This window comes from Phasianus colchicus, chromosome 6 (genome assembly GCF_987193195.1).
Source record: "Phasianus colchicus chromosome 6, bPhaCol1.hap1.1, whole genome shotgun sequence".
In the NCBI taxonomy this organism is placed as follows: domain Eukaryota; kingdom Metazoa; phylum Chordata; class Aves; order Galliformes; family Phasianidae; genus Phasianus; species Phasianus colchicus.
In genome coordinates this window covers 31,703,392-31,722,557 of record NC_143441.1, presented here as the reverse complement: position 1 = coordinate 31,722,557, position 19,166 = coordinate 31,703,392, and the positions used below count along the sequence as shown (strand labels likewise).

The window sequence follows — 19,166 nt, the reverse complement described above, 5'->3', positions numbered from 1 at the left end:
AAAGAAAACTTAGCCAAACACAAAGTTTTCTTCAGCAAGAAGGACAGGCTGTGCAGAGCAAGGAACTCAGTCCCGAATGCAAGCAACTCCCAGACCACATCCAGCCTGCAAATTAAAAGCTTACATTGCTCTTTACTTGCAGAGGGATGTGATGGTTACTACATAATATCTTAATGCTTTGTTGCACAGTACTCAATTTGTTAATGTACATAATCACTACTCTGGGGCTTTGTCACCTATTTTGGTTCTAGCTTCTGGATGCAGTTGTCCATCCAAAACTATAGCTGATATTCAAGGGTTGAACTGAGCTGTGTTAATTAGTCTTCTCTCCCTGCCAGCTCTTTCTTGCTACAGTTTCAGAATTTAGACATTGTTTGTTCAGAATTGCTGGTTATGCGATCCCTAAATCCATTTTTAAAAACTTCCACTTGAGCAATTATATCCCAGAAGCAACAAATTAGTCTCAGCTCTCTGGGGCTAACCTGTGGGATTAAGCCATTGATGCTCTCCTTGTGTGACCAAAGGTCCCCTGCCTTTTAATTTTGTTCTGGAGGAAGCTACAGCCTACTGATGGATATTTTTCTGGCTTGTTGCCATCTGCTATAAATTCAAAACCAGGTAATCTTTCTTCTTCCAAAAAATATAGTACATTAGTTCCTATAAAACAGGACTTCGTAGGAATGCAGAAGCAAAGCCATTATTTACTTATGTTTTGGTTTCTGTGAAACATATTAATCCTAATTACATTTCTGAATTTTCATCATACTTACAAGCTAAAACAATGCCATTCCCTCAGGCTTACTTTTAGATGAAGAACTGTAAATAAAATAAAATCCAAATTACTTTGATGGACACACATCCTGCTGTCCCCTTGGGTGTTGTGTTTGACATTGCCTTTCTTTGTGGTTTAGAATAGGATTTTTGCTGTCACTTAGATATTTTAAGTAAGGAATTAACAGAATATTACAAGTACATGGAAATATGAAGAAGAGTGTCTCCATTTGTAGTTGTAAGAGTCTTGGGATATGTGCAAGCAAACAATACTGTTTTGTTGTTCTTTTTTTTTAGCATTTTTAGTGATATGTACGTAATCACATATAGTGATTTTAGAGTTTTTTTACTGCTTCTGTTGGAGGCTCAAGTGTTACAAAAAAACCCATCAATTTTTAAACTGTTTAAAGAGTTTGTGTGTGAAATTTCATTATCTAATATTGTTTTTAATGCACCCATTCCTGAGAAAGTTTAACCAAGAACCTTGCCATCCAGAAGGACCTTGACCTGCGGGGTCCAGTAGAACCTCATGAGGTTCAACAAATCCCAGTGCAATGTCTTGCATCTGAGTCATGCCAACCTCCACTATCAATACAAACTGGGAGATAAAAGGATAGAGCACAGTCCTGCCAAAAAGGACTTGGGAGTACTGGTGAATGGCAGCTGGACATGAGCCGGCGCTGTGCCCTCGCAGCCCAGAAAGCCAATCATATCCTGGGCTGCATCAAAAGAAGTGTGGCCAGCAGAGTGAGGGAGGTGATCCTGCCCCTCTGCTCTTCACCTGAAGTGCTGCTTCCACATGTGGAGTCTTCAGTACAGGAGAGATGTGGACCTGTTGGAAGGAGATGGAGGCTCATCCAGAGGAGGGCCATAAAAATGATCCAAGGGATGGAACACCTTCCCTGTGAGGAGAGGCTGAGAGAGCTGAGGCTGTGCAGCCTGGAGAAGAAAACACTCTAGGGAGACCTGAGAGCAGCCTTTTAGTATGTGAAGGGGAACTGTAAGAAAGAAGGGGACAGGCTCTTTAACAGGGTCTGTTATGATAGGAGAGGGCAAATAATTTAAAATTAAAAGGGAGGAGATTATGCTTGGATATAAAGAAAATGTTTTTATGATAAGGGTGGTGAAGCACTGGCACAGGTTGCCTGTAAAGGTGTTGGATGTCCCGTCCTTCGAGATCAAGGTTCAAGGTCAAACTGAATTAGGCTCTGAGGAACCTGATCTAGCTGTAGGTGTCCTTGTTCATTGTGTGGGAGTTGGAAGTAGATGACCTTTAAAAGTCCCATCCAACTCAAACAATTCATAATTTTATGATCTTGCTTACTTAAGTGTGCTAGATGCCTGCAACATCTTTATGAGCTAGAAGGGAAATCGGCAGGAAAGAGTAATTTCAATCTATAAATTCTCCAAAGACTGTTACTTGCAAATGTACAATTATATACAACTTTGGTAGGTAACAAGCTTGCGTATCTACTATGTTTTTGTAACTATATGTGAATATACTGTGGATGGTATTACAACTAGAGATGAGGAAAGAAAAAAGCTAATCATGAAATAAGTCCTTTATTTAATAGGCACAGTCTCATCTTCTTTTCTCTGATTTTGAAGATGTCTTTTTCAGTTTTTCCAAAACTGAAGGCAGGTAAATATCTTAAGTATATGCCCCCAGGTATAAGTTATGCCCTGTTCTGCATCTACTGGAAGCTTCTGATGCAGCCTGGGTGGAGCATAGAGGTGTGTGCTGTGTGGAGCTACCAAGATTCGAAGTGTGACTGTGGCAGACTGAGGAACAGGACTTATTCCTGACTTCCTACAGCTCACGCTTCTTGGACTCTTGAAATATCTGGATTTCTTTCTACAGCATAAGCTCAAATGATCACGGTAGTGAACTGAGTCTGCAAATTCCTTTTTGTGATGAGCTACATTTTGATTTGTGCATCTTTTAGTCTGGTACAGGGCTACCTCCCCACCATTTTGACGTATCTTCTTGGTTCTCCCAAATCTTTATTTGCAGCTGTCTACAGGAGGCTCTTGTCTTGTAAACTTACAATTGCATTTTTAAATATCTACTTTTGGGCACTCCAGCACATCCTATGAAAATGTATCACACTGCTAAAACTGTTCTTAACCTTCCTTTTACCTTTGAAATAATAGAGCTACTTAACTGCATTTTTTACTCCATGTTATTGCATTTGCAGTCACATTTTGTTTTTATCTGTACTTAAAATCGTTTTTCCATTTTGATTCATTTATTTTATAGCTGAGTTCATTTTCTTTAAAATTCCTGTTATTCCTATTATTGGTGGAACAACTGGAGCGCAGGCTCACATCTGTCATGCCTGCACTGCCTCTTTGTATTCCTTCCCTTAAAATAAATGAAAGCTGGTTTGCTTCTTAATTAGTGATGCTGCATTGAAATAGCTGTGGTCTTTTGGGAAAAGCAAAAAGAGAGGTTTTCTCTCTGCCTTTTTTTTTTTTTTCTGCTCACACTGTTGGAGGTAATATTGGTTTGTGTGAGCATTTAACTTCAAAAAAACCCATATCTGACAAAATAAAGTCACTTGCCTCTTACCCACTGTTCCTCAATCTGTGCAACACCAGCCTGAATGACAGTGTGCTTGTCAACCAGACAAAAACTGTCTCCATCTCTTAAAATCACTTGCTAAATCTTTTACTTCAGGCAACTTGGAAGGCTCCTATCATCTACTGTGACTATAGGGAGCAGGAGCTTCCAGTTTGTTCGTCTTCCATCTAATATTGCTGCTCTAATTTGTTCCTCTCCCTGAGCACCTTTTCTCTTCCCAGGGCCAAAAGGCAATAAGGGAAATAGGCAGGCTACTGTTGATGAACTTTGCATTCAGGGGAGTATTTAGCTTTCTCCCAGGAGAACTTGACTTCAGCTCTTACCCTTCTCAATTCTGAGTTTTCCTTGCTCCCAGGAAGTGAGATGCAGCAGACTTCCATGTAGAACTGATGGACATTTTTTTTGAAACAAAAACAAAATCTCAACCCCTACCTACAACCTTTAGAAAGTACTTTATCACTCTAAGACTGAAGTTCTAAGTCAGAGAAAATTGTTGAGACTCAAGGTGACACGGTATTTTTGGCAAAGTATGGGGTGGAATTCGGCACTGAGTTTCCAGGGGCAACACCATAATCGCTATTACAAACATGCTCAAATTTCACAACAACAACAAAAGACATCTAGTTTCAGTATTAAATCTTCTACAAAAAAAAAAAAAAAAAAAAAAAGATGAAAAAGATGAGAAGAAAGAAATGTAATGAATAGGAACTATTGAAACATTATGTAGTGCAATAATATTTTTCCATGCCAAGTTCTCAAGAAGTGATCAGTGCTCTAAGTTAACAAAAATGAAAAAAAAATCCTAAATCAGATATGGCAGAAATACTGGATTTATTAAACTAAGGTTTTATTGCTGCCCTCCTAAACAAGATGAAATGCAGGGTGAATTGAAAATACTGAAATACAGTTATGTGATGTTATCAGAAATCTCAGGCTTGCTCTGCTCTGGCATTTGACTCTTTTGCAGCATTCATTTATTTCTCTCCATACAGCAGCTCTATGAGCATTGTCCTTAACTAATGACTGCAGTTTTTAGAGTAGAATCTGATCTTGACAGCTGAATAATTTTGTCATTTAATGACTAATGTCATTAATAATTTGAGTCAGAGCCATAGAGCAGTTATCTTACGTCTTCTCTAAACATAAACATTTATAAATAACCTGATTACTGTTGTAGAATAACCTGAAGCACAAAGGATAGGGAAGCATTTGGAATATGGAGGGATAGATTAGGTAATTTATATCCAAGCTACACAAGGCTTACTGAGTTGGAAATGCAGTTGCTGAAACTTTGGCAATAGCAGAGCATTACATATTGGGTCATGCTAGTCAGAAACTCCTTTTGAGATTTGTAATACAGAAAACATATGTTTGTTAGTAAAGCACAGTATTTGAAAAGAATGATTATTTTTTTCTGGGTTTTGGTAGTGACCTCGCTGTGGTGCTTCTGTTTCCTTTCCATCATGTGATTGCGTTGTAGTCCCCTTTGGGAGAATGTGTTGAAGCACATGGTCTGTCCTGTGTCTCTGTGGGATAAATGTGGGACTAAGCGATGTTGGAGAAAATGTGACATGTGAGTTCCTTTCTGTATCTAGTGGTGTCTGATTGCCACAGACTTAGATACACAGGGACTGAACAATGAAACCATGATATTATATCTGGCTACAGTGGAATTTTGTGTCTTGTTTCTTCAACCTGTCTCATTAGCTCACTGGAATCTGGTGAAACACTCTTTTTACTCTGAAATGAATATCTATTATGGTGGTCCTTTTAATTTTAGCGGTCATTACCGGAAGCAAAGCAGACAAATGTGATCCTTTTTAAATCTCTCTCCTGCATGCTGAAATTAGTGATGTTGCTGATGTAGAGCTGAATAAAAAATGTATTCTAACAGATATGCTAAGTAGGAAGCAAGGCTATTTAATGTGGTTGAGAAGTTGCTATTTTTCATTCCTCATCCACTGAACAAGCAGGTGTACAGCAGGCAGAATAATGTTATGCTAAATTAAGGTTGTCTTTTACACATGGCATTGAGAATTGATTATTTAAATTAGACTTTTTAGTTATCAGACGTTAAATATGGCACCAGCATTTCACTCAACTTTATGTCAGTCTTGTCACTTAAAGTAATGATTTGATAATATGCACAACTGTGAATAGTAAACACAGAATCTTTATCAGTGTGTTAAAATTCATGCTAGAAGAATGTAATTTTTACGTTTACTGCGGTGAGAAATATGTGCAAAACCTAAATCAAAATGAATGTGTGCATATATAATGTTTTGTCTATATGTGCAATGTGTGATCCACATGGTTCACATATGGGGAAAAAAAAAAAAAAAAGAATATTGCAGGGCTGACAAAAACATTTTCCTGTGCATCTAGAATTGGTGAGGTACCAATTGTCACCCCAGCCTAATTTAGCATGGGAATGAATCGATGAAATGGAGAATAGGTGATTTTATTGGAATTTTTTTATTTTTTAATTTTTTTTTTTTTTTAATTTTTGCTTTTGCCATTCAGGAGTAAGAATTTGGAATCATCTTCCACTTATTGAACATTAGTAGATGACTGTAACTGATCATAAGGGAGCGTCTTTATACTCAATTAAGCACACCTTTCTCATTGCATGGCTATAGTTGAACCCAGAGGGGAGAAAAAATGATTAAAGGAACATCAAAGAGAATAGAAGTTAGCCAATTAACACTTTCCAGTCTCTTTCCTGTTCAGTTCTGCAGCCAGTATGTGGAAAAAAACTGTATTTTTAGGATCTTTTTAAAGATAAATTATATGATTTGTATTCCCAGTGGCTGTATCGTTATACATTTCTTTGTTGGAATTGTCTTTGGAAGACTTTTGTATAAGGAAGGCAAGAACAAGTTAGAAGCCTTTAAAAGTGATTTTTGGACAGAAGTATTTTAAAATTCTTTTTGAGAGAATTCGATTTGAGGAAGGTCAGAGAGGAATATCTTTTATTATATAAGGATTATTATGATTATTATGATCATGAAAGTCATACTGATTCAAATAGCTAACGATTTTTTTATTCAGATAAGATCATTTATTCCTCAGGACTCAAATTCATCTCAAGTCAACACTTTATTCTTGGAATTTCTTCATCTGACTGCAAGAGAGTCTATGAAGCTTTGACCTAAAAAGTTAGGTATTTCCCCAGGACATTCTTAGAAGTGAAAACTTGTATTTAATCTTGTATTATCCAGGTTAGAAGGAGATAAAAGAATAGCAAAACCAGCAGTGGTTAAATATCATGCATGTTCAGCTTTTGGCACATTAGCCGAAGTCACACAGATATTTCTCATTGTCTCAGTGTTAATAAATATTACCATGTAGGTTTTTCATATGCTAATGGCTTAAGACAACTAGATCTAAAATTTCCAAACCATGTAGTAAACCCAAACCTAGCTGAGCACAGCGTTTGGTTGAGTTAGTTTCTAAGGCCGTGTGATTGTACTCCATAGGGGAAGTATGATGGTTGTAAGCATGAGGTGTCCTGATTTGGGTTACTTTTATTGGCATTTTTAGATTTGATGGCTTATTAAGACTGAATATAATATTGATTGATGCTGAATGCACATAAGAGAATTCAAATGATTATGTGATACCCAGCTGGTGTACATTAATACATAGAGCAAGCAGGAGCATTTGTGTTATCAGTGATGATAAAGCTTGTGCAGTATTGTGTATTATTTTTTGAAAGTAACTATGTTAATACAGTGATGTGAGCTTGCTAAAGGATTGGCACATTAATCTAGTCTTCAGCTTTCTTCTGATGCACTGATGTGAACTCAAGGTCCAGCTTAGCTCAGCTCCATTTCTGTTCTCTTGCTACAAGGATTTCTGTGCATTTTCTATAGACTAAAAGGTTTCATTTAGTTTCTACTTTTGTATCTAGGGCCAGGTTCTTTATTTTCGCTATAAAACATGGGGTAAAGGAGTTCAAATGCTTGCTTCATTCAGAAATCACTCTATGTCATCAGTAAAAGACAATTCCTCTCTTTAAAAAATCCCCTGCAGGCCTCTGGGGCAGCATCCTTACTGTCATTGGGAGCCTCGATGCCTCAGCAGACACTGTGTTGAAATTATGCATTTTCTGGAGGATCTGTTTGGCAATGTTGTGAATTATTTCCTGCTTTTCACTTACTTCAGCATGCTTTGCTAGAAACTCTTTTTACCATCTCTGGGAATGGAAAGCAATTATGTGGCCTCATCTGGACAAGCTCTACACAGATCATCTGTATGTGGTCATCCGCCTTTATCATTATACTATTCAGAGCTATCTGAGACTAAGTCAGAAAGCATTAACTCCCAGCAGTCTTACCCTGTAGACATGCTTTGGATGGCCTGTGTTAATGCTTAGTTTATATGTTCATTTGGATGAGAAGAGCTCGAGATCCTATGTGACTTTCAGGAGCCAACAAGATAGTAAAGCATTTTGCTGTGCATGAGCTATCTTGCAGCTGTACAGTGATCTAGCTTATACACTTGCCCAGACTCACAAAAACACCATGAAAGCAGGGCTATTAAGCCAAGCAGCTGGCAAGTCTTTCAAAATATTTAATTGGCTTAAACAGGCATTTGGTCAAAAGTTATATGTAGCTCAAGTGGCCACCAGGACGTACACCATAAAACTAGGTTAATTTGTTATAGATGCCAGTATTTTTGTGTCACTGATAACTTTCTCTTTTAAGTTTTAAAGAGTGCTAATAATCTTTTAATATCACAGTCTATAAACTCTAGATTGGCTTTGACCTGCGTGCATTTTTCTCACTGTGACTGAAAATTCTTCATCAGAACATGTAGCTCAGATTAAAGTGAAAACTCAGTGTAACTGTTTAGGCTGAAAAAGTTTGTTTGTTTGTTTTTAACAGATATCCTAAATAAGCAAGGCCTGAAACACAAATATATATGCATATTTTTTGTACTAATAGCACAAGATTAAATCTTTCCAAAAGCCTTATTTCTATAGACTTACCCTGCTTCTGTTTTCTTTCTCTTCTAGTTTTCACCACAACAACCCTTATCATTTTATGAGTCTCTCATTTTATCACCAAGTCTCCATTGTTAGTAATAAATGGCAAACAGTACACAAGTAATGTCCCAGCTTTTTTATTACAGGTTATTTGAAGGCTATATAGCTTTGTTTACAACAATGGAAATTTTAAAGCTAGTAACATTCAAGCTCACCAGCCACAAATCTCTTCTGTATAATTTCTCTTCTTACAAAAAGCCCGTTGACGTAAGTTGATTTTGGCTTGACTTTTTTGAGTTATCTTTTGGTCTACAAGGCTTGTAGTCTTATGGTGGCTGAGCCTTCAGCAGACATGAGAGGAGATGTTAGTTGAGGGGCCTGTTCACAACCCCTACAGAAGCCCTAGGCTGAGGTTTCAGTGCTGTCTCACAGTTGAACAAGATGGAGGAAGTTGAGCAAGGAACAGGTGAAATGAGGATTTGACTGTGTTTTTGGGGGCATGCTGATTTCAGGTCAAGTATATATGCATAAAGGAGGTAAAGGTACCCAATTTGGAATTAATTTCTGTCCTTACAAAGATAACACAGATTAGCTTTGAAGGGAAGCAGAGAGGTTTCTCATACAGAGCTTTCCTTGAATGCAGTGGAGATTACTTGCCTGAAAGGTGATTCCTGAGGCATGAGAAACAATTCTTTCCAATTCATTTGTTCTTCTTGTGGAGTGGGTAACAATTGGAAACACAGTCTTTTCTACAGTTCTCTTTCCAGGCAGTCCCAAAGGACACACAGTTTGCAGAATACTGCCAAGAGTTAGGCTCATATTTTCACTTAAATCTTCTCATGTTTCATAAAACCAAAGTAAAACAGCACTGAGGGGGAAAAGAGAAGACAGCAAAAGCTTGGCAAAGTTTACCCTGTAATGAGTTCAGGGAGATTTTTCCCCTTCTCTCTTATGATCTTCATCCAAAGAGGAAACAATTCATATAGTGTATGGGACTGAGTTAATTGACTTTTGTGAAAGTACTTCACGAGAACAGCTTGTCCAGAAGCTTGGAATAAACCCATATTCCAGTGCTGTCTTCAAAAGTGTATGTTTGTGCTGTTTAACTGCAAAATTGCTGTTTTTTTCCTTAGTGTGATGTGTCATGTCAAATCACTTGACTTTGCATTAAAGCCAAATGAAAGGCCACACTAGTTAATACACTTGAATTATAAAGATCATAATGCTGTGAAATAATGTGCTGTTTGACATTTCTTTGCATATTTAAAAATAATAGTTGAAGTTTAACACAATTGAGTTGGTTTAGCAAAATGGCTATTCACCATATATTTTATTTAAAAAGTATTTGAAAGTGATTTAATAGAATTTATTTTTTAAGGCTATAATGAAAGCCATTTCTGCTTCCTGCCCTTAAGATAGATTTTTGTGTACTGTGAATTCAATTTTAACCACAATTCTGAAAAGGAATGTGCATGTTACTTATGACTTTCTTGCTATTCTTTCTTTTATTTCTGTCTTTTGCTGTTAAGTTTCCTCAGCACATTGTTAGGCCCAGCTCTGGCAAGAAAGTGATTGATATGGCTCTTTGCACCCTGGCTAAATAGCTAAACGTACAGTGTATTGTGTCTGCACTTGGAGAAAAAAAAAAAAAAAAAGAAATGCAATTAAATTCATCTCAACTTCAGTAACATGACATTTATGTTTCTTTCATGTCAGCCTTTATTCTCTTCTATTATCAGATTTTGTAACCCCTTCTATAATGTCTCCTCACTTCAGCAGTCACTAAATAGGATGCTTGTGTTGCAAGTTAATTAGAGATTCTCATGCACGCGGGTTGACTTTCCTCGAATCTTTGGTGTGGATTTCACAGGAGAGCACATTTCACCAGCCAGTGAGCTGTGGGTCACAAGGTCCATATCCACTCTTGAATATCCCATCTTTTTGGTATTAGACATGCTTGTTCTGTTTCCACTTGGAAACCGTATTCCTTTGACTACGTCAGGCGATAGGAATGATCTGTGTAATTTTTCAATAAATTTCAATACATTTTTCAGAGTGCAAAGAAAGCTCCTTGGAAGCAATTCTTCACCCTTTGTATTGACAGAAATCTGCTAGGATAAGATTTATGACCTTTTCCATCAGACACCTCTAGAATGCAGGAGGGTGATGGGAGAGAAGATGAAAAGGGGAGGACAAAAGTTCTCCATCTTTCAAGTCTTTGTTCATAATTGTAAATTTCAAAAATATACAGCATTAATACTTAGCTCTAGGGATACATTTGTAAAGCATAGTGAAGGGTTAAAAAAAATCTGTGGGGAATAAGTTGGGTTCTTATCTAAATCTACTTCAAAAACTTTATTAGTGTAATTAAAAAGTCATCTTTAGGCTTGTTAAAAATTATTATTTCTTTATGAAATGTAACTAAATAACTCCCGTAAAAAGCTTTAAAGAGGGAACCCCCCCCTACTTGGGGATTTGCTTGGATACACAGGCATTATTGTTATACTATTAATTTCTTTGTTTTAGCTTCAGTGTCCCATCCCCCAGCCTTATCTCCCCACTCCTATTCACCCCATACTGTTGTTTCCTATAATTAGAGAAGATACACATCTGTCTTCAGGCTACCACCTAATCTCTAAAGCCATATGGGTAAATGGAATATAATTATAATTTGGTAGGAACTGAGCCTTCTGCACATGGTTATATTGTTCTTGTTCTTTTTAACGTAGGCAAGTAGAATCTATAATATAGCAGGGCTTGGAAAATGGGGTTAGTCCTTGCAAAGTACATACCTTTTAGATTGACATTTCATGTGTTAAATTGGGGTGGGAATTACACAGTTTGGGAGGAGTTCTAACACAATGTTACCACAATATGCAAGCATCCTGCATACTGTGAAGCAATCATCTGTGGTTATATGCAAAATATTAACAGAGGTCATTTTTTGTCCCCCTCTTTTTCAGTTATTTTTATTTCAGTTGCTGCGAGGACTGTCTTACATCCACCAGCGTTACATTTTGCACAGGGACCTGAAACCACAGAATCTTCTGATCAGTGACACGGGGGAGTTAAAGCTGGCAGACTTTGGTAGGCAAGCAGTTAATTACAAGTCTCTTATAATGTTGTAGGAATGTCAGACAGATGGTTCCATTGATTTCTCTTCCCCCCACCCTATTCCTTAGACACACGTTCTTTATTGTAGATAATTGCACATTTTTCTCCTGAGCGAAGAAATTGATTATGGTCAACAAAATGCTTGATTAAAAGGGAGCAAATGAAAAACAAATACATACTCCAGTTCTCACCAGAAAAATAATGCTGGAAGTATTTCAGTTTTTCTTCCTGTGAGACCTCTGAATTAGAATTCAGAACCTTTGAAAAGAGAGATGAAGAAAGAGGGAGCAAGAGTTGAGGAAATACAGGATATGTGAAGAACACAAGCACTTGATACAAACAGCTTTAGGCTTGTGGAGATCTGGAAGTAGGATTAACTTTCATAAAATGATGATTGATTGAAAGAGACTGAAGTATACAAGGATATTTATTCTTTCTAAAGATGAAACTGAGATCATCTGGATTGCTTTCAGTATCCATTCTTAGTCCCTTCTGGGGAGTATATATATGAAGTAGGAGTATGTATGTGAAAGTATAAAGGCATGGGAAATTGTCCACTGAAAGATTACCCTTTTTGTCTTTGTAAATGTATTTTAAAGTACTTTCTAGTGGATGCACTGGAGCAGTACTCTTTCTTACGAAAATGATTGTGAGATGTGGAACGTGACAGTATAATTCTTTAGTGATTTTCACAACATGTAGGAACTTCTCTTTTTCCTATAGGTCAACTTTTCATTTACTGATTCCAGCAGAACTTCTGATATAAGCTGAAAATGTGGCCTATCAGCTTTTCTGAAATGTCTTTTATTTGTATGACTGCTATCCACATCAGGCTTCACATTTCATTCACCAGCACTAATGAGGAAGCCTTATGTGCTAATTGGCAATTTCACTGTTAATGTAGTCATGTTTTTTTGTCTTTTAATTAGTATTACTCCAATTAACAGCTCGGTGTGTATTTGCAGTGCTGGAGAAGGGAACAGAAGTTCAGGTAGATGCACTCCACAACTTGATTGGCCTGTAGATAGTGAGGTGGTTAAAGAAAGAGCACTAAGTTTAAAAAAAAAAAAAATCTATTTTTTACATATGGTTTTCTGCTACTGTTTCTCAAAACTTGGAAGATACCAAAAGCTTCTTAAATGTTTTAAAAAAGCTTTCCCACATTTTTTATTCTTAAATTAATGCAAGATATGAACTGTGAAGTGTTTTTGATTGTAGTGGAAGTATAAATTAGTTCTCTGTTGCAGGTGTTGTGCTATTTGAAATGGCTAGGTTTTTTTATGTCATTTATATCTGCAATACACTGTGCAGTTATCTGGAATATCCCCAAATATATCTATATTATAAATTCATTAAGATGTTATTATGATGGTCCTCCAGTTTGGTGGATACTGGGAAATCTGTTGATAATCTTGCAGTCTCTTTTGTTATTTTGAGTGCTTCATATGATCATATGATGCTTTGTATTTTATTTTCTTTCTTTTTTTCTTTGTCTTCCCCCTGAGGCTATATGTCCAATTTGAAGCTTTTTTAAAATAAAGGGAAAGTCCATTCAAGAAGAATCACTATTTAAAGAAAATCCCCCTAGAAAATAATCTTCTATAATAAGTTAGTCATGATAATAGTAAGTAATAAAATAATCATCTGTCAGATACAGGTATAGTCAATCCATTGTAACTTTGCATTCACTTTTTGTTTCTCTGGTTATAGTCTCTCTTAAGCTTGAAACCCACATTAAGTTGGTTAATAAACGTATATAATGACATTGATTTTCATCTTGGACTGCAAGGCATTGCTATGTACTCAGTAATATATAGGTAAAACAGTCCTACCTTGATTAAGTTCATTGGTTAAATACTGCTCCATATGTAGTTTGATGAAGTTCCTCTCAAGCAACATGTCTGATAAGACACATCAGAGTAACCAGTCCTAGGTCTTCACATTTTATTATAATGTTTAGTGAAATCTCTGGAAAACATATTAAAAATGAAGAGAAAATTAGAAGTTTGAAAAAGTCAGTGGCCTCTGCTAAATTCCACAGTAACCTTGGGCAAATTTCAGTAGCCTCCTGTTTTTTGGCTGCGGGCAGGGAGCCTACTGACTTTTCTGCTGCGTTCTTAAGAAAACAAACTAAAAGCCTTTCACCAGCACTTCTAAGCAATTTGTTGGAAATGTGAACTGATCAGTGCAGTGTCCAGCTCAGATGCACAATTGACTGTTCTCTGGGTGTGCAGGCTGTTGTGGCCAGCAAAACAGAAGAAAGGCTGGGATGTTTGTTCTGCTTTGTCTGCTTTCACCCCATTGTAGTAGGAAATAGAACTGTCTTTTTTTTGCTTCAGTGCAGCAATTGGTCAAATGTGCCTTCAGTGACACCAAAGGCAAGATTTTTTCAGCTTTGTATTGGCAGGAATTAAAGGTTGACAATTTTGCATTACTATGAAATGAAGAATAGAAACGTAGAAGGTAAAAACAGGAAGAAATAACCAGTAGTAGGCATACAAATGTATAATAATGTGGTAAGGATTTTTTTTTTCTGCTTGTAGTTTGTCTTGACCTAACAGAAACATCTGTGTAATCTACTCTTATATACTGAGAGGAGATTATATGTCTCTGGTTTTTTTCAAGCTGTATTTTCTTTCATGGCTGATGACCTTGTAAAATTGAAAACCAGATGGGTTGAATTTCTCTTCTGAGAACCCAGTTGAAAAATTAGAAGTGATGGGGTTGAAGTCTGAAGGGTTGTGACCTCTCACTGGAGGCATGAGAAATGAGAGCACACACGTGTGCGCACACAGGCACGCATGTGCACGGCTACTTCTTAAACAAGATGTAAAATAGAGGTTTGCTTCTCTTTATATTTTTCTCCCACAATTTCCTAATTCATGATAATGTGCTTGGAGAGGAAGTTGGTTTAGATTATGCTTTTGATTAATTACATGAGAAGCAGTATGGAAATTAGAGAAATTAGTGCTTTGTTTTTAAATGCACTCAAGGAAGAAGAGAACCTATCACAAAATCATTTTCTGTCAGAGATAGCATTGACTTTGCCAGCACAATAAATATGAAATCCTAGAGCAAAGGCCTTTTTGTCTCTAAGGAGAAGACCTTTATATTTCGGTTTCATAAGTTTACAAAAAAACAACAGCTTGACTGAAGGTTTTTAATTTGAAGTAAAGCTTATTTAGTCTCCTTCAGCATAGGATATCAAATACTTAAAAGCAGGCTGTAGTAGATCATAGTTCTTGAATAAACAAGGTAAAAGAAAGGCTATTCATGCCTGCCAGTGCATTGCATTGCAGCTGGAGTGGAATCTTTGAGCAACCGTGGGCATGTGTTTTTCTACAGCACAGCTCGCAGACATTGACTCTGGGCTGTGTGGGAGCGCCTTTGTTCGGCTGAGCGGCAGCCTGCTTTGCTGTTCTTGTGCTATAGCTGCTATGAAATGAACATTTATGAGAATACAGCAGCAAAATGAAAAGGGATAACACAACACAGAGACCTTATCAAATTAAAAATTTATGAGGTATAAAAAATGGCTTTTCTTCAGAAGATATAATAGGGAAGACTACTACCTGAATAATTACTGCTCTAAAAAATAGTCCTTGAACTTCCTGCATTCTTTTTTCAATCTAATTAAAATTCCAGAGGAAATTGAAGTGTATTAGGGTTTTTTGTTATGAAATGATTGAATAAATGTGAGAATTATTTTTGATTCTGTAGTGTAAATTTGTGTCTATTTTTATTTATTTCCTCCCAGCACATATGTCTGTCTTGACTAGAAATAAAGTATTGTAAACCTGTAATGAGTAGCACCTTAAGCAATTACAAACTTAAATGAATACAGCCTTGTTTTTGTTGCTATTTACCACATGGACTGGGCTGCACAGCTGTTGCTAAGGCTTTGATTAGTAATTTCTTCACTTTAACTTTTCTGTACACTGTTTACAGATGTGTTTGTTTGGCCTTTGGATGTGTACTGACTTAGAAAAAATTATCTTTGAGCTTCTGTTTACAAAAGTCATTGAGCAGCTTTGAAGGCAAAGTGTGTACCTAGAATAAATGCATTTATGTTAACTCTAGAGTGTCAAATGACTGTACAATAGTGGACAGGAGTATGAGCTCAAAGACTAAACATTAAGAACATGTATTTTTCAAACATTACTTGTGATCGGATGATTAATAATCTAAGCAAAACGGCTACCTAAGAGCACAAGTGATTTGTATTCATACTGAAAAATCATTCAAGAATTCTTTGGTTTATTTATATATGAAGCACATATCATAAGCAGTATGATGTGTTATTTCAGTGATCCCTTTTTCAGCGTCAGACCTCTGAAAGATATGTATCAAAGACTAGAGAAGCAAATACAGAACAAACCCTGCCAGGCATATTATCTTTGGCACTGCATGAGGGTGCTTCTGAGTGATACTCATGCAGAAGGGTCCAAGATGTTGAAGGGGCTTAGATGGCAGCAGCTCTGCATTCTGTGAGAAGATTAAGGCACCTGGGAGGAAAATGGGTTGAGGTGAAGTAGAAGGCAACAGACTGCTGAGGAGGCAAAGGTAAGGGGCTGGAGGAAAATAAGTAAGAGAAGAAGTATGCGGTTGTGGAACATGTTGGCCCTTTCCTAAGTGAGGAAGCAGACTCACATAGGGATGCAATACTCAATGACTTCCTTGTCTTGGTCTTCACAAATAAAATTTCAGTCCTTTGTTTTCTGATACAGGGTTCAGGGAGGAGAGAAGTGAGTGGAGGAGAACTGAGTTGGGGATCTTCTCAAAAGTCTTGACCCATGCACATTCCTGAGACCAGACAGGAGGTGTCTGGAGGGTACTGACTAGGATGGCTAATGTTACCATGAGGCTCTTCTCTATCATCTTAGCAAAACTGTATCAACTAAACTAGGTCCCTAGTAACTGAGGAAAGGTGAATGCTGTTTTCATTTTCAAAAAGAGCTGGAAAGACATTCTGGGGCTGATCAACCACTATCTCTGTAAAAATAATGAAGCAAGTCCTTCTTTGCACAATAGCTTCCATTTATGTTTTGTGTACACTAATCTAAATCAAGATTATCAGTTATCATTATACTTAAGAAATTGCAGCTCCAAAGTCTCTAAATAGCTTATAGCATTCAGCAAGGAGGTGGGAAGTGGATCCCACCATCCAAGTTGTACTACTTAGGAAGGATTTGCCTCCCTGTATGTTACTGTCTATCCCACAATTTCAACTATGTCCCTAATACTCTTCTAGGGATAATGTGGACCGTTCATCCGATTGTAGTATGATTTGTCTTACATATTGTTTAGTTAAAATAATATTATGCTTTCCGGCTTGGAAACATACAGTCATTATTAGAAGTTGTAACATGAAAGATTTACAGAGCTTTTAGGGGCAGGTATGACACATGTCACCTACTGATGTATGAAAAAACTCAGGGCATGAGCATTCACTTGGCTTGTGTGTGAGGCGGTTATAGCACCTCAGGCTGTGAGAGAAACTGGCCAAATTATTAGGGCCCTTTTCTTGCTATATCGAGTTGATCAACCTGCTGCTGAGAGTTGCAGTTCAGGGAATTACTCATTGGTGAAATTTCCCTGCAGCCACTTTTCCCATTTGTCTTTTTAGCTAGGCCTGCAATATAGGTGAATTGCACAAGGTGTGTGAAAGGTCTGTTTGGTCTGCATTTTGTATTGTGCTGTTATTTCAAGTGCAAATACCTCCTGTGTGGTTCCATATTTTAATTGGGTGCCATTCTTTTTAGCATAAACACTGACTTTCTCAGTGTGCCATGGCTCTAAGACAGTGTAAGGCCAAGACTATGCAGGCACTTATGCAGGCAGGAGTACAAAATACTATTTCAAACTATGAAACAGTAACTCCGGAAGGTGCTGTTAGCTTGAATATATTTGCAAGGATAATATAACTTGCTGACTGATTTATTAATATTATTATTAGTATTTAAAATTATTTTTTTAAAGCTTGAGTAGAAATTGTCCCTTCAGTCCCTTCTCTGCCCCGATTTTTCATTATTTCATTATTTGTTTAAAGAACAAGCTGTGGTAATGTCCTAGAGAGTTCTAGTGCTACAGGGTGAGTGAGAAAGAACATGACGACCTTGGTGTTTTAATTCTTTGGGACTTGTTCCTGCAGTCAGAGTTGCCCTTTCTTTCTTGTCCGTGGGCTTTGTAGGGATGACACAAGAATCTTCATGGAAATTTCTTTGCTTTACTCTTCCTGAATAACATGGACACCAAAGTTTTTTGTTTCAGTTTTTTCTTGCCTTTTGGACTCTCCTTGAATGAGTAAGGAGTGAAAACTATTGCTGATAGGTGGACAGTTAGACTGGATGATCTTGTAGGTCTTTTTCCAACCTTTGTGATTCTTTGATTCTATGAAGGAGCTGCAGGAGGTTTGCATTTTGGTGGAAGTCCTACTTTACTTTAAGCTTTTTTGATATAAAACCTTCTGGTGTAAGAAAGTGTCAAATAGGAATGATTAAGTCTTGCATCCTTTTAGGTAGATAGTACAATTAATAGGAGCAAAGAAGCTTGAGGTTCATTATAAAAAGAATTATACTGAATGGAGTTTCAATTTTAAGCTGCAGCTGAGTATTAAAGAGCATGTGTCCATGAAATTCCATACGGATTTTACTATGGAGTGAATGTTGGAGATATCACAAGGGTCAAAACTATTGTATAGTTACTTGACTGTTAAAATGATTAAATCTATGTTGATAACTTGAATAAAAAAATTCTTTTCCACAGGAAGAATCCCATAAGGAATTTCTTTATGAAGTACCATATACATTCTTATGAAAGGTTGGATAGCATAAAAGATTGCATAGATAACTGCTATTTTTGTCTGTGCAAATATTCCACGAAGTATCAGTTATTGAAGATTATGGTAAAAGGCACTGTCATTCTGTCTGAAATGCTGATACTTCTGGGCTCAAGGCCTGAAGCAACAGAGTAAACTGTGTGCATTTGGCCTGGCCTAACCCTGACTGCATACTACAAAATCAGTGAAAAACCCCCACTGGTAACCCCCACTGCTTTTTGCATCTAGAGAAAGGGAGCCAAAATCTCAGGAGCTAAGCTCGTTCCCTCTTGGAGGAAGGACTAAAGTTGTAGGCTATGAGTACGATGTACCTAGAGACTCCTGTCAAGTGTTATTTGCTTCCCTGGATGACAAGCTGTCCCTCCACCCCAGACTTTATCTACTAACAGCACAACTGACTGATGGCAGTGGGTAGCCAAAGCTGCCCCCTTCCCCTCCCCAAAGCAAGCTCGTGTGACCTCCTGTTTTCCACAGAAGAGGCTTGTGGTAAGGAGCAAGAAGAAGTGTGTAGGTGGCAGGAAGTCTCAAGCAGCAGCAGTGCAGAGGGGAGGATTTGATTTCTGGTATTTGGACTGATTAATTCTTTTGTGTGTTGTTTTTGCAAGATGAAGATGGCAGAGAATTTGTAGCCTAGTACTGTTGGGCTGCCTCTTGCTTCTCATGCACATTTAGTTTAGTTCCCATTGTGGACTTCCATCTCCTTTGTTTCATTGATCTGATGACTTTATTGAGGTGTCAGACGTATCTAATTTTAAAATTGCCATTGTGAGAGTTGATGCAGGAAGAGTGTTTTATGGACAGAAATTAGGTTTGCTAGCCTATGGGGAATTAATAGATTTGACACAGGATTTCTATCTGGAGTCAGCCAC

At 37.3% G+C, this 19,166-nt stretch overlaps 1 protein-coding gene across 4 annotated transcripts in view; it reads left to right on the top strand.

Annotated features, from left to right (window-relative positions):
• The window catches only part of CDK14 (cyclin dependent kinase 14), a 308,561-nt gene that overhangs the window by 143,274 nt on the left and 146,121 nt on the right, over positions 1-19,166 (top strand). For all 4 annotated transcript variants that reach the window (XM_031614434.2, XM_090142825.1, XM_090142826.1 and 1 more), the window contains one exon: positions 11,309-11,432. In XM_031614434.2, the coding sequence (XP_031470294.1) occupies positions 11,309-11,432 (124 nt within the window). The remainder of the gene's footprint in view (positions 1-11,308; positions 11,433-19,166) is intronic.